A 16452-nucleotide genomic window follows, 5' to 3' on the forward strand; every position below is an offset into this window, starting at 1 on the left:
TTAAAATGGAAATCCGATTATGTCATTGAACTGCTTAACACCTTTTAGTGCCTATTTATTGCTTTTCAAAACAAATTTCAGCTCCCTTGTGATATATAAAATCTTATATGATCTGTCCTACACCTAGGTCTGTATCCTTCCCTCTTGTCATTCTCTGCCCTACTCCTTCCTCCCACAATCATATCTAACTTGTTCAGCAACTCAAACTCTCATCTTTTATCTACTTGCATCTGTGCTTCCTTCTATTTGAAGTAGTAATAGTACTGATCACCTCTTCATCTCATCTAAATTCTGCATGTTTTAGTCTAAATATGAATAATCTACTCTTCCTCCCTTCACTACCTTATGTCTCCCTAGACCATGCTTCCATTCACCCAATGTATGTGTTTCATTGCAAACTTGTGACTTAATTACCCATCTTCATGATTAGACTATAAGCCCCATGAGGGCCAAGATCATATTTGTGCTATACACCAATGTGCCCCAGATGTCTAAATAGATGAACAGTACATAATAAGTAAACTGAGCTGAATTTATTTTTCATTCAACAAACATTTAAAGTAAGAACATTTGTGCCATGTGCCATCCTAGGCAATGGGGTGCAGCAGAGAACAAAGCAAAGTTGTTTCCCTCATGAAGTCTGTGTTCTTAGGGGGAAAAGAACCAAACGTCTAAGAAACAAACAAACATGTTTCCTACTGAACAGATTCTTAACTGATATTTTCTATCATATTTTCCAAGTTGTCTTGTCACTGTTATTTTACTTCATTGGATGTAGTATGGTTATATAGGACTTTCCCTCAGAGGGTATAGATGCAGCATTTTTAAGCACAGAGGCACAACTTTTATAATCAGCAAATCAGATATTCCAGTTAGGCACAAGAATATATGGGTTTCTAAAATCATTCTCTTCTCTATAATATCAGTGCAATTAGGAATTTAAAGACAAACTACCAGAAGAGTGGACTTTTTTTCATATAGAAAAAGTCTTTATAACTATTTGTATTGAACCTTTTCTTTTATTAAAACTGTTATCCCAACAATTAAAATATTTGCCAGAGATTTGCCAAACTAATCCCTATACATCATATTTCTATGCATATAATGGAGAGTGAGAAGTCCATTTGGTCATCAGCTTTGACCAAAGAACTTATCATTCTATGCATGTGCTAAGCTCTGAGGAAGCAAATCCTACCTACCAGAAAACTACAGACCAATCAATTCATTTTTCTATTACCTTTTTCATAAAATATAAAGATCCTTAAGGATAGGGACTGGAGAGGCTAGCATGATATAGAAATGATACAGAGTTTTAACAAAAGCCACAAATAATTAAGAAATAAGACTCTCCAAGAGATTTTCTTAATTAGCCTTAGTAAACTGCTCACACTGTATTTTATGTCTCTTTGCCCAAATGGGTACCAATTCTTTATTCAGCTAGAAAGCACTTCTTATTTGGGTGTGTTCCTAAGAGTTTTGAGTAAATCTTTATTTCATCAAGTCATGGTAGCTATGGGATTTCCTCAAATCCCATGTCTACAGAAATCCCAATATCAATTTCCTAGAAAAAAATTCCTTTTGTAATACAAATGAATAGTCCTTATATTTCCTGTTTTGTGCGCCTTTTTTCGGGATGAGGTAAGGATATCACGGTTTGCCAATGTTGAGCCACCTGTATGATTCTTCCTTATTTTGTTGTCTTTGTTTTAATGAATCAATTCCCTCATTTGAAGTTAATAAGCATTGAGGAAAAGACAGTATCTTCTAATGTTCCTGTACTTGTGTAATCTGTCTGTCATCACCACGGGTTCAAGCCTTAAGATGGGTCTACAGATAACTGGTTCTCAAAGATGCACATCTGTCACTGGGTCACGTATGTTCCATTTCCTATTTTTAAGTCCCTCTGTGTAATGTTCCAAGAATCATGTTCATCCAAATATGTGTAACTCCCAATCAATTAAACTATATTATATTCTTTGCAGAAGTGCATTCAAATTTCTATTTTTGGCTCTATGGAATGGTACTTCACTGTTTTAAATGTGAATATTATAGAAACTTGAAGTTCACTCTAATCAGAGGAATGAATCCTTATGCTTCCACAATTCCAAAGTATCAGTGCCTCACACATGAAGGTCATCAATCTCATCCCCTCAGTAGTCAGGGTGCTTCACAAAGAAAATACTTTATCTTAGATGGCCATTGACAAAACATTCAGGGCACAATATTGGGAGAAAATGGTGCAATGAGTCAGTACAACTTAGCCCTTCACTGGAAAAGACCTGCAAGGTTGAACAATCCATTGTCAAATCACATTCCAGCCTTCCAAACTTTCAGGTAACTAGAGGACTTCAGTCAGACTCCCTCTGGCTGGCCAGATGGGCCTCAATTTCCTTTTATGAAAAAAAGAGAACAGAGCAAAATGATCTCTATAGATCTTTTCCACTCCTTTATGTATGTTTATGACTGACAGTGCAGTTTTTTTTAAGTTTTCAGAATATTTTTGGATCCTGACATGGCAAACTTTGCAATCTACTTTGCAGATTTTGGAGAAACAGGTGCATCTGTGTACATTTCTTTAAATTTAGTAATTAAGTTTCTCACATTCAGATTTCCTAATGAGACACACACACACATACACACACACACACACATTATTGTATCTTTATACTTTACTGATCTAAAATACTTATTGAAGATAATTTATAGAAAAAAGGCTAATTGTGAATTTTTGCATTTGACAATTTACAGTCTTATTTAGATGCTCTTCTTATGTCATCTTGAGTTTATCAGTAATCTTTTTATTTTTTTTTATTTTTTTAAAGATTTATTTATTTATTCATACAAGAGCTGGGGTACAGGCCAGAGATGCAGGGGGTGAGAGGATTCACCAGAGACAGAGTGGGGAACAGAACAGGCAGATTGACCAAAGTACACTGCTGAAGGGATCAGCGGGTGAATCAGGAGAGGTCTGCTGCGCCATGTGAGTTGCTCCCTGGCCAGCAGTTATTGAATTTATGCTGCAGAGGTTGCAGATTGCTTCATAGTGTGGTGCTTAACCCCTTGTGCCACCAGGGAGGCCCCTAGTTTATCAGTAATCTTTAACACAGTTGGATATCTAATCTGATAACTAAGCATCAGGTGCTGTTGCTATATCCCTAAACTAACTCAAACACTCTCTGCTACTAAAAGTGTGGCCCAGAGCCCACTGGCATCCATACCCCTGGGGACTGGTCAGAAATTCAGACTGCCTCACCTTAAATCCATGAAATCAAAATCTTCATTTTAACCAGGTGCTCTGGTGATTTGTGTGCACAGTAAAGTTTTAGAAGTGCTATTATACATTACAGTGCTTCCCGCACTGCTTTAAATAGGTAGTTTTTTTTTTTCTACAAGGGGATGAATAAATGAGCAAACTAACAGTAATTTAACAAAGCACTATAACTCAGTGCTATTAAATTTAGAGTTATGGAAGCTTACAGCTGATAGTTTCTCCTTTAAAAAAAAAAAATATGGTCCAATATCTACTCTTATAAATGGCAGGGGGCCAGACAACTGGATGTAAAGGTTTATTCTGGGACTCCCCAGTGGCACAGTGGTTAAGCACTGGGCTGCGAAGCTGCCGCAGCCTCTGCAGCACCGGTTCGATCCCCGGCTGCCGTGGAGGGTCCCACATGGCTGATAGACCTCTCCTGACGCCCGCTGCTCCCCTCAGCAGTGTGCTTCATCGGTCTGCCTGTTCTGTTCCCTGCTCTGGCTCTGGTGAATTCTCTCACTCTCCCGCACTTCTGACTGTGCCCAGTGCTTGTATAAATAAATAAATCTTTAAAAAAAAAAATAAAAAAGAAAAGGCTTATTCTGTTCAAGACTCACTCACAAATACTACATATGTTATTGAAAATCAATATGAAGATTAAAATATTTACTGTTTTCTATAGGATTAAAGAATTATAGAACCAATATTATTTTTGTTTCACTTTATAAGCTGGTGATTCTAAAATTCCATAATGTATTGCTGTGCTAAAGAATCATAAAGAGAAAAAAATATTTTTGCACTATGTGATAAAAATTCTGAACTCAGTAAATGTGAAAGTAAATTGAGGATATAAAAGTCAAGGACAAATTCAAATAAAAACAGACCAGGGTCTGGTTACAACTCTAGAGACCAAAAGTGTGATTTTTTAATAATTCACTTAATTTCTCTGGGTTCTAGTTTCTTCATCTAGAAATGAGAGTATGATACTGACTTTATGTCCTACTCTAACATTCTGAAGTCTAGTATGTTTGAAATCAATGCCTGGCTTTTCATCTCAGATGCATCTATTGAAATTCAATATGGACTCTCAGAAGTGGCATAAATAAGTCATCTGGGGTCTCTGTTGTTGTACTTGCTAAGAGAACAGGAGCATGTGGACTAATGGTACCTCCAAGGTGCTAATGTACCTGAGTTTTACTTAAAGCAAGGGACACATGAGAAAGGCAGAACACATTTTAACACAGGAATAGTTATCTTGGCTTCCTTCATTCTGAAACACTAAATCCCCTTGTTAACTACCCTATATACTCATAAGGTCTCCATGAGTGCTGGGTGAATGGGTGGAAACTTGTACCATTCATGGCCTCCCAAAGCAAATAGAGGACTGGTAAGAGGTAGTTACACCTGAAAAGTTGTCTAGCTACTCTGGCACTAGAAAATAAACTGACAAGGCCTTTCAGGGAGCTAATTATTGAGCCTGCTATTTGGTTCGCTGACAGGATTGCTTGTTTGTAGGAAGAAACATATTTTTGCATTGCTTTTTCCATTACCGCTATTTCTATCATCATAAATAAGAATCAATAGGCCATTTCAAGTAGCATATGCACACCACCATTTAGCATCAGAATGTTAACTGTATGCAGGCTAAACAGTCACGCCACAACTTCCTGGCTGATGATTAATACCCAAGAGGAAAGGAAAGCCCTTCATTTCCACAAGACAGTGCGTGTCTGTGTGGGCAGATTGAGGGCAAGAGTGGTCCATGCCTGGTCTCTGTATTTGTAGCACAGCACCTGGCACAAGGCAGGCTTTGCAAAATGAATAAATTAGTGAATGAATGAGTGATGGATGGATGGACAGATGGATGGATGGATGGATGGATGGATGGATGGATGGATGAGTGAAGCAAAGGATGGCTTTGGGCTGCTAGATGGAACAGACTGGATTTATTGGGTTGGTTAAGGGGTGTTTTGATAAGGGCAGAGCAATTGACAACTCATGAGGGAATAAAGAAGGCTAAGACTCAGTGCGAGCCGAGAGAGAGATAGATAGAGAGAGAGAGAGAGAGAGAGAGAGAGAGAGAGAGAGAGCATTTGAGGAGCAGCTCACACTACAAGGTCAGGCCCTGCAATATTCACTATCAGGCCTCAGAAAGGAAGACAAGAAATCAGAGTGGCAGTTTTCACAGTCAAATGGGACCGTAAGATTCACCACTGCCGTGAGGGTCTCGCTGAAAAAAGCAATACCAGAAGTGCCCGGCTAGCTCAGTCGGAAAAAAGCAATACCGGGGGGGATCTGATCAGAGAGAAGAGAGGAAAAGGGGAAAATGAGGTGGTAAAGGGGACAGAAAAGGAGTTCAGGTAGAGGCCTGAGAGGGGGAAAGGGTATGTGGAAAATGTATAAAGACAGGGAGAGGGCCTCCCCTGGTGGGGCAACAGTTGAGCACCAGGCTGCAAGGCTGCTCGCAGCCTCTGTAGCGCCAGTTCGTTCCCGGCCGCCGGCAAGGGTCCCACAAAAAAAAAAAAAAAGACAGGGAGAGATGATGAAGACCCCAAATCTCCAGGGAGTGGGTGGGTGTCCGGGTTGTGGGGAGTAGAAAGGCATTAAGGCTGGACAAGAATGAGGCAGCCAGAGTGGGAATGAAGAAGGAGGGAGAGGTCAGATAAATGTCTATAAAATAACACCCATCACCACTGATAACAAGTATAAAAGAATCCTTTTTTCTTTTTGAGAAAGACAAAGGGAATTTTAAGTAGGATTAAGTAGTGGTAGCTTTCAGAACTCAGCAGCTCTCAGAAGCAATAATAACTACATAAATAGCTAAGTGGATGGTAGGAATTACCTCACTTTGGAAGTTGGCCAGCATATCAAAGTTAACAGTAATATCACATCTTTTTGAAAGCTTTCCTGAGATTCTAGGGGGAAAAATCATCTCAGAAAACTGTTTGCACTGAATTAATTTTAGGAAAAGGATGCTCTTCACTGCTTGAAGACATTCTATCTCCTGAAAATTGATGACAGAAGCCCTACCCTGCTGGGAAGTACTCTCTTACCCAGGTAAATACATTGCCAGTATCGCCCCCAATGGAAACAAATAATTGTGTTCACAGAGTCCATCACCTAGTAAGATTTTGCTCAGAAGGTAACCCACAAATGATGCCCTTAATGCAGCACACAAAATGGTGCAGATACGCTACTTTCAAATAGTTCCCTAAATTTTTGATTCACTGTGCATATATAAAACATAAAAATTGGAAGGTCAATTTTTTACATTAAATCCTCATTCATTTATTTTAATATATTTTATGTTACTATTATTAGTTGCTATAACATTGGTTGACATCATCGTTTGTGTAATACAAGTATAGGATCTCCCCACTCCAGTGTTGTTTCCACATCACACCCACCACCGAGACATGCGTAGTCCACTCCACCACCATGATCCACTGTGTTCATTCCACATCTTGCTCTTGCTCTTCAAACTACCTTGGCCCCTCTGGCAGCTTCAATTCTAAAGTCAGCTTTCTAGGGTTAGTTCTTAGGTTAGCTTTATCTGACCCGTTGTTTAATTTCTTTATATTCCACATATAAGTGATACCATCAGATATTTGTCTTTCTCCTTCTGACTTAGTTCACTTAGCATTATCCCCTCCAGCTCCATCCATGTTGCTGCAAATGGCAAGAATTTATCCTTTTTGATAGCTGAGTAGTATTCCATTATGCATACATACCATATCTTCTTAATGTACTCACCTGTCATTGGACACTTAGGTTGTTTTCTTAGCTTGGCTATTGTAAATAATGCCACAAGGAGCATGGGAGTCTATGTTTTCCTTCAAATTAGTGTTTTTATATATGTTGGAATTGCATACAGCCAAAGTTTGACACATGCACATCTGTATACATTCATTTCTTAATCATATTGAGTCAAACAAATTACATAAATAATTTTCCAAGCCTTGGGCACACATCTACTTGTGAATACCCTGTACTTTTTTTCCTCTTACGTATATTTGATCACTAACATGCTGGAGCATTTCTCCTTCTCCAAAACAGAGATGGAAACTGTGTAGAGGGTAATTTGGAGCATAAATAGTTCTCTAGCCATCTGGAAACATGCATGTGTTACTGTTTTTGTTTTGCTTTGTTTCTTTAAGTTAGAACTTTGTATGTTTTTCCTACCCAGAGACAAGTTATTTCAGTATTACCCACAATAGAAATTGCATAAAAAATTTGCCTTTCCCCCAGGCTGCACTTATCTTAGTTCTTGGACCAAACACCATATTCATTGCACTAGAAATAGTTCTAACTGGACAGATTGTTACAATTTTAGCAACACCTAAAAACATCAAAGAAATCAGAAATAGACCTGCCACCATATCTGGATCCTACCACAACCCAGTTCAGTATATAGGCCTGAAATAAGTATCCAGTATACACGAGCTACAAATGCTAAGAGGAGACACACCATTGCTGTTCCTGCGAAACAGGATTTTAGACCAAAAAAAAAAAAAAAATGGCTATTCTTAAAGCAGTTTGTTAAAAGTTTATGTGGTTAGACAATAATTAATTTCCTACTGATTTAATCATATATACACACACATTTAAAAAGAACTAAGTTTCAAAAACTGGTGTTTTTTCAAGAATAAAGTCTGAACATCTGTAGCCTGTGAACTGTAGATGATCAAACCAACTCAGAATTCAGAATTAACCACAGTGTAAAATAGAGCTGAGTGAAAAACACGGAAGGTAGTCCATGCATAAACGCCTTTCTAATCCTTCTGTAAGTGGCCCCTCTTTATTTCCCATTATTCCTGGACATGCATCCACCTCACCTACAAATGGATCTGTCACTGGTCATACATCTCCCTGCCGCATCCTCCTCCATGACCTGCTTTGCTGACCCACCTGTTCCCTCGCCGTGGGTGCTTTTTCTCAAATTTTTCTCATTAGCAAACATTCATCTTCTCTATGAAGCCTTGAATTGTACAACTGGGATTTACAATTGCATTCCCTAAACTTCCTTAATAACTATGTCCAAACTTAACATTTCATTATGCGATCTCTTCCCCTACACACACTTACGTATGTGTTTGCATTTTATTTAAAGGGACAACCTCTTAATGCCTTTCCCTAAAGTTTCTGTCAATAGCTTATGCCACATTTAATTTCCCTTTCTCTGGTTACTCTTCTGAATAGCATGTTTGCTGAAGACATGCTTAAATGTGCCCCACCTAAGGAAATCTGCAATCTTTTTTCCATTTTCTGTTTGTCTCTGTCTCAAATCCTCACAAGTTGAAGCCCTCTCTCTCTCTTCTTTATCCTCACCACACTGCTCTGTGGCACTGAAACTGCAAGCCCCATCATCTCTTCTGCCAGCTGAGATGACACTGATGCCCAGTTCATCCCTGTCCCCCAAACCCACATGCTTGCTTTCCTCTATGGCTCCTGCTCTTGAGTCCTTGGTTGTTAGCCCTCATCTCTGCTCAGTCTCCTATGGGAACTGCACTTCTAATTCCCAGGTCTCCATCTAATGCTAACTCATCTGTATTTTCAGTGTGGGAATCTCTGTGGGGTCCTGGACCTTATGCTGCCTCTTGCTGGGCAGTTCCATGGGGCTATTAACCAAATCCAAATTCACTATTCATTCTCTCTTCTCTGTTAACTACATCACTCATTTCCTAGAACTTGCTGGTACCTATTGAACAGTCAGATCTTCATCCCTTATCAATAACCACAGGGTTAAGTCTCCATGTGCCATAAACACATACTAGGACCTCTGTCCTCTGTGTCCCAGCCCCAAATGGTACATCCTTGTTTCAGCCATGACCACCCATCACCAGGACAACTGGATGAGTCCTCACTGAACTTTCTCCTTTCCCTCCCCTAAATTCCAATCCTCCTTACACTTCTGCTACCAGAGGAATCTTCAATACAGTAATTCCAGCCTACAGGTAGGAGAAAGCCCACACACCTCAGCTCTGGAGCTCAAGAATTCAAACTTGGGCCTCCCCTGGTGGCGCAGCAGTTGAGCGCTGGGCCGCGAAGCTGCCCACAGGCTTTGCAGCGCCGGTTCGAGCCCTGGCCACCGGCGAAGGTCCCACATGGCGTGCAGATCTCTCCTGCTGTGCCTGCTGCTCCCCTCAGCAATGTGCTTTGTCACTGTTCTGTTCCCCGCTCTGGCTCTGATGAATTCTCTCATCCTCCCGCACTTCTGACTGTACCCAGTGCTTGTATAAATAAATAAATAATAAATAAATAAATAAATCTTTAAAAAAAAAAAAATTCAAACTTCAAGCCCTCGCATGATCTGGCCCCAGCCTATTCCTTTAGCTTCATCTGCTTTCGCTCCTTCTCACATACTATGCTCCCTCTCACTTATTCCAAACTCTCTTCTCTAAATATTTTTTCCTGTATCTGGAAGAAAAGAGACTTGCCCTGTAACCTGGCATGGGACACCCTCCAACCGTCACCTGGCTGCCGACTTCTTGCCATGCAGGGCTCTCCTTGATGAAGCAAACTCTGTTCCTGCAATCTAATGGTTCCCATTTTCCCGACAACACCAGGTCACTCTAGCACATTTACTGTTTCTTCTATGCATTTCTCAGGATCTGGTGGTCTCTCCCTTTATATGTTTACTTATTTTGTGCTGCTCTTCTCACACTAGGATGTAAGTTCCCTGACCATGCACCTTGTCTGCATTCATTCATTCCAGCTCCTGGGACAGTGCCCAGCACATGGGAAAGCCTAAGGCAGATCCCGCCACAGGGCGGCGCCAAATCTCACATACCCATCCTCACTCTGCTTACATGTCTTCTCTAGCACTTATTGCCTGGCATCTCTTATTTGAACAACTATTTGCAAAGGAAGAGAGGAGAGGGAAAGGAAGACATATCAGAATATGGGGGCGGGAGGGAGGAAGGCAGGAGTGTGTGGTTATAAAATGCTCATTCAAGTTTTATAGTTTCACTGTAGATTTATGCATCTTTGTTAGAATTATCCCTGATATTTTATGGATTTTTTATTATGCTATAAAATGTATTCTTTAAATTTCATTTTCCATGTGATTGTATCTCATATATATATATATATATCACCAAGTACATATATTAAAATATGTACAATAATTAAAAAGTTGATATTTATATTGACCTTCTAGCTGTGACTTTTGCTAAATTTACTACTTAGTTCTAACAAATTTTTAAAATTCCAGTGTTTATATGCACACAATTATGTTATTTTCAAATGAAAGTTTCTTCCTTACATTTTAAAATGCACTTCCAATATCATTACTATTTTTAATTGCAATGTATAAAGTAAAACATCAAACAAACATATCAGCTAAGCAATGCTGGATACAGAGGAATAAAAATAGTGTACTAGGCAGGGATTGAAATAGTTGAAAAACACTATCTTACAGCAATTTATCATGATCCATCATCCTCATTACATTTGAGTCCTTGAAAAGCAATATTGTGTCTTGTTTATTTGTCTATATACCACCAAACACAATAAAGTGCTTTGCCAAGAATAGACACTCCATAAATGTTTCTGAAATAGAATTTAAATACTCCTGTGTTGGACACTTGGCACCTGTTCAATAAATACTTGTTGGTTGACTGTGAGACCCAACGAACAACATTAAATTGGTTGAATGACCAGTGTCTGCTCAGCTGTGTGAGAAACAATATTCAGAGACACAAGGAAAGAGAAGACACATTGTTATTCACATGGACAGTAGAAGGGTCCCTCATCATTGTCCATGTGGGAAGCAGAAGATTCCCTTATCATTACTCACACATGAAATAAAGAACCCACATAGGAAATACACAAACAATAGAATTTTTAGTCATACAGAAAAACTTCGTTTCTCAGATAATGATAAAACAAAACATTTACCTGTGCACTTCTTTATATGACTGTTCCTTTTTCCATGTGATCCTAACTTGCATCCAAAATTCTCCTCCCAAAATTCCGCAAACCACACATTTCTTCGATTGTTGGCAAGAGTTCGGCTCCTGAAGTATCGATCAAACCCTATTTTAGAGGAGAAAGGTCTGATGTTAATATTTGTTTAAAATGGAAACCAAATACTATCAGATATTCTGAATGGATTTCATGTTAGGCTGTGATCATTGCATGGGGAAAAAAAAAAACCTCAAAAACATATAACAAATGAGGGGAGAAATGGGCCAGAAATAAGACTTCCCTTATGGCAAAAGCTGAAAAGAATCAATGGACAATGCCTCTACTTCTACTACTCACTGTTCAGGCATCTGCTTCAGGGATGAGCATAACAGACACATCTGTAGCTGGTGTCATCCTCTGGGTTTCCCAGTGACAGTGACTAGTGACCTCATGCTGAATATTTAAAACCAGCTCAATTTTCTTATTCTTCTCTCTCTCAACAGGGGTCAATGTGCCAAGCTTCTTCTACCTGTCTCAAAATTTATCTGTCCTAAAATGTTCCATTTTCAGCTAATTCAGTAAACTGATCTGTGTTATATGTAATCTTGTGGAGTCATGGGTGATGGGCTAAAGTGTCATCCTACTCAGGGAACCACCTCATTGAAGAGAGATCGCCTGGAGATCATGCATTATTGCAAAGGGTTACAGTAAAAGCAGGAATTTCAGTCATTGTCAAGACCATTGGAAAAGATATTTGAGAGACAAACTGCTTCTCAGGATGCTCCGTATGTTTACTGTTGAGTTTATTTATCCATCTGGTCACCCCAGCATCATATGTCATTTTCTAAAAAGCAAGCACTCTCTCTCCTACAATGCTACTCTTATAAACCCATAGAAATATACAAACACAGAGGGTAATTGCTAACATTGTGGAAATATCTAAAAGCCAGATCTAGTTCTCATTGTTAACAAAAATCAAAATACTCTTTTCCAATAAAAGCTATAATATGCTGAGTTAAACAGTTACTGCCTTAGCAATTCTTCCATCAGAGCTAAAAATTTCTATCCACAGTCATCAATAATGGATGCATTTCACCATAGACTGATACTCTGCTTTTGCCTTTGAGTTTTGATTCTGTTGGAATGAAACAAATCCTCTATGATGAGTCCTTACCATCAATTGATGCTCTTTTGGGCAAAATTGTCACAGCGCCTTCTGCAATCTCTTCCTGTTGATAAACGGGTGCTATTTTGGATCCCCAACTATCTGAGCCGATCCAGAGAAAATGACCACTTTGGTTTAATTTTTTTGCTGCTTCCAATATCCTCCTATTGGAGTAAAAAGAAAGAAAGCACACCAATTTTTTTTAAGAAATTCTGTGCTTATGAATGTTATAAGACCAGCTAGGTCACTGTTGAGCAATTAGTCAATCATTCTAACTGCTTGAATATTATCATCTCCTAAAAGAAATATATTGGAGATGTTGATTCCAGCACCTGTTAATTACTCTTATCCTTAACTTCATTCGCATCATTTTGTCTATCATCCTTATTTATCTTATTTCTCTCAGCTTCCAGTTTTCACTTTATAGGCATTTCAGACTTAGAAACTAGACGGCTGGTATGTCTTTGAATAGAAGAAGGAAGTCTGTAATTGCATGAGAATGTTGCAATTCCTGTGAAATTGTAGATTTTACATTGAACGTGAACTATGTTTAAAACAGGATGTGGGTCATAAGTCTTATTCCACATAAGGAAAAAAAGTAATCAGCACCTGATGTCATCTTCATTGGCAAACATAATCACCGCCCTAGCATTAGGTGTCTCCAGCAGGCGTTTGATAATTTTTTCGAATTCTCCAGGTCTTGGTTCACGTGGTATTTTTTGTGATTGAGCAATGCAAACACCACCTATTTAAAAAAAAAAAAAAGAAGAAGAATGTGAAAGTCATTCAGAAAGGGCATTTATTTAATTAAGAAACCTAGTAAGGTTACTAATCTATAAAAACACATGATTTACTGTAGGATATTGCTTCTCAAAACATCTGTCATTCTCACCTATTTAAAGAAATCATGTTTATTTGTGTTATAATATATGTATCAAATAAATTGCATCAATTTCTTACTCATACATTGGTTTTTTTTCTAAACTAAAACATTACTTTTGTGGATGTCTATAAGAAAAATAAAGTGTATAAAATTCGTGATGAGCATCAAGAGTAAAAGGAGGGTTATTTCAACTAATTTAACAACAGCCAAAGGAAAAATGCCTGGATTAAAAAACATATGCATGCATCTTATACACATATCCCCACCTTATACGCTTACGCCCACTTATTACATAGGAGGAAGCTTTTGCTGCTTTTATTTATGAGTTGATCTCCTTTAAACTTGATTTCATTTTAAAGCTCATAGTACTGCAGTATTATTCTTACACATCTGCATAATGCTGTATTGTAAAAAGAGTTTTCATCAAGAAAATCCCTAAGAGGGCCTCCCTGCTGGTGCAAGGGGTTAAGCACCGCACTATGAAAAAATCCACAGCCTCTGCAGCATGAGTTTGATCCCTGGCCGGCCAGGGAGCAACCCACATGGCACAGCAGACCTCTCCTCAGCAGTGTATTTCAGTCAGTCTGCTTGTTCTGCTCCCCACTCTGTCTCTGGTGAATCCTCTCACCTCTTACACCTCTGGCCTGTCCCCCAGTTCTTGTATGCATAAATAAATCAATCTTAAAAAAAAAAAAGAAATGAAAATCCCAGATGTGAGCCCTCAGTTGACATGTGTCTCCACCACAAAAATCAAAATGGCAGAAATCCCATGTCACTATCACAGCAAAAAAAAAATAAAAACCGTAACTAAAGAATTCTCCTTTAGGCAATGACAGACCAAAGAGAAAAGATAGATTCAGTCTGTGAACATTACATTTCATGGAATAAAACTGGATGATTGCTAATGTAGAGGGCAGCATGGAGCCAAAAGAACAGGAAACCATGAGCCCAGTTAGAAGTTACTGGAACAAATAGGATCTGGTGACTAAGTCAAAGCTACCAGGACTGAGGAGGAACACATGAGGCTGTTAACATTTCCGAATAAGAATCAGTGGAACTTTGTCCAGTTTTCCTTCAATTGTATTGAGGTATGATTAATAAAGAAAAATTGTATGTATTTAGGTTGTACTGACGTGGTCTGAGTAAGGAGGTTGTGGGAAACCACTAAGCATGACTGCCGGGTTCTGGCCTCGGGTTATGTGATACTACAATTAAACAAGCAGGAAATCCAGAAAGAAGCACATAAAGGAGAAAAGAATGACTTTGATTAAGGACAAGTTGTTTTTGGAGCACCCACAGGACATCAAACTAAAAGAGTGGATCTGGAGCCAAGAAGAGAGAAGGGAAATGTAATTACGATTTTGTCGAGTACCGATTGGACTGGTAGTTAAAGTGTTGGAAGCGAAGTGATCATTGTGACAGAATATTTATATCAACAATAGAAAAAAGGGTAATGATGGTGCTCTGAAAACCACCGGCTTTGAAGATGGAGAGAGTTAGTAAAAGGGGCTAGAAAGGAGTAATCCGTTATTCTAAGGAGAAAACTCTTGGAACAATATCTAGTGGTCAATAAAAGACTGTGCATAATTTCTTTAAAAATAAGACAAATGCACAAAAATCTGCAGTGAGTGGAAGCATCAGGTAACTATAGGAATAAAAGGACAAAACTGTGACACTCTCTAGGGGACAATAATTGCTTGCAAATATGATGGTGCTTTTGATTTTAATTAAATTGCTCTGATTACTTAAACATCCCACTGCTGACATGCCATATCCTAGTTATCATTCTGAGATTACTACCGATTCCATAGCCAGCAGAAATGAAGGTTGGGAAATTTTTACTATGACTATTTCAGATAAGACAAACAGGCAAAGCAGACAAATGGGTCAGTCCGAATTCATTGATTAATTCATTCTCTCAGAATTGATCGAACATTTTTGTTTGTGACAAGCTGAGTTAGTTAGGTTTAATTTTTATATAATCTAAATCTATCTCATATTTTGTATTCCTTTACCTCACCTTGTATTTGTCTGCCTTGACAATTTGTATTTTCCTGGAGAGAGAGACTATGCAATTATTTTATTTCAGCTGAACAAATGCTTATGGAGAACCTACTCTACATGGCATTTTACTGTTTGGTGCCTTATGAATATTTTATTAAATCATGGACTGTATTACTTCTCAAGTCATTGGAGTTAGAAGATTAGGATTCTTTTCTTATCCCTGAAACTCATTCACACTTTCTAGCCTCACATCAGTCAAGAAGTTCAGACAGTAAATCCATTCACAAGTACTCAAGGCCTACTATATTTAAGGAGCTATGGACAATCAAATGTTGCCTGTCCTCAGCAGTGATAATATAACTGAATGACAAAAGGCACATACAAAATAGATTAGATAAAATTGTAAAATTATCTCACAATGAAAGGTAAGGCAGATGACATATCAAAATGCAGTAACAAATGGCGTCATGTCCAAAAGAGTCCTGTGATTTAAGAATGGGTCATTACATAGTGTTAAGAGTTTAAAGTCCAGTGAAATTTAGACTTAAAAAAGTTCAGACTTAATCAAAGGTATGTTTTTCCACAATACTCATTATCTTAGTTTCAGTGTTGAAGAGACTCTCTGAGTTAAGATGGTTAGGCAAGGTTGAGAAGAGTTGCCCTCTATCACATAGTGTATACACTGCATCTGGTGTTTCATATCTCACCTGAAAGAACACTGATTGTGTCCAATTCAAAACACACCTTCTCTATTCTGTAGGTATACCCAGTCTTATAAGAAGTGAACTTATTTTAAAAGCTTAGGGAAAAATGCTAAGTGGAAGAATTTATAATTGGTTGTTTTCTAGAATTTCATGCTTGATTTCCTTGTCTGTGTCAACTTTCTCCTTTTGATTACTTAATGATAATTAAAAGATCATTTGCTGAGCTGAATACTTCCCAGGCACGCTACCACACTTGTGACCACTCCTTCCCAATCACCTGTGGCTACTAGTCCTAAGGACAGAACTCTAAGGCTAGGAATACCATCAGATTTCTGATGAGGAAACTGAGAAATAGTAATACAACCCAGATGTCCCAGATCTGGCTAGAACCCAGATTCATCCCACTCAAGCCTACACTTTTTCCTTCATCTTGCCCATCCATATGGACCATACTTCTTACTAGTTTATTGAATATAAATGATTGATGACAAAGATTGCTTTATAAGATAAAGCAAATTTAAAGACTCATTTAAAA

General features: G+C 38.4%; 1 protein-coding gene across 3 annotated transcripts in view; it reads right to left on the bottom strand.

The window, feature by feature from the left end:
- The window catches only part of GRM8 (glutamate metabotropic receptor 8), a gene marked incomplete at both ends in the record, with an annotated part of 709974 nt that overhangs the window by 379888 nt on the left and 313634 nt on the right, over positions 1-16452 (bottom strand). For all 3 annotated transcript variants that reach the window (XM_084229777.1, XM_084229778.1, XM_084229776.1), the window contains 3 exons: positions 11153-11290; positions 12336-12490; positions 12936-13071. In XM_084229777.1, the coding sequence (XP_084085903.1) occupies positions 11153-11290; positions 12336-12490; positions 12936-13071 (429 nt within the window). The remainder of the gene's footprint in view (positions 1-11152; positions 11291-12335; positions 12491-12935; positions 13072-16452) is intronic.

This window comes from Talpa europaea, assembly GCF_964194135.1.
Source record: "Talpa europaea genome assembly, chromosome: 3".
Taxonomy (NCBI): domain Eukaryota; kingdom Metazoa; phylum Chordata; class Mammalia; order Eulipotyphla; family Talpidae; genus Talpa; species Talpa europaea.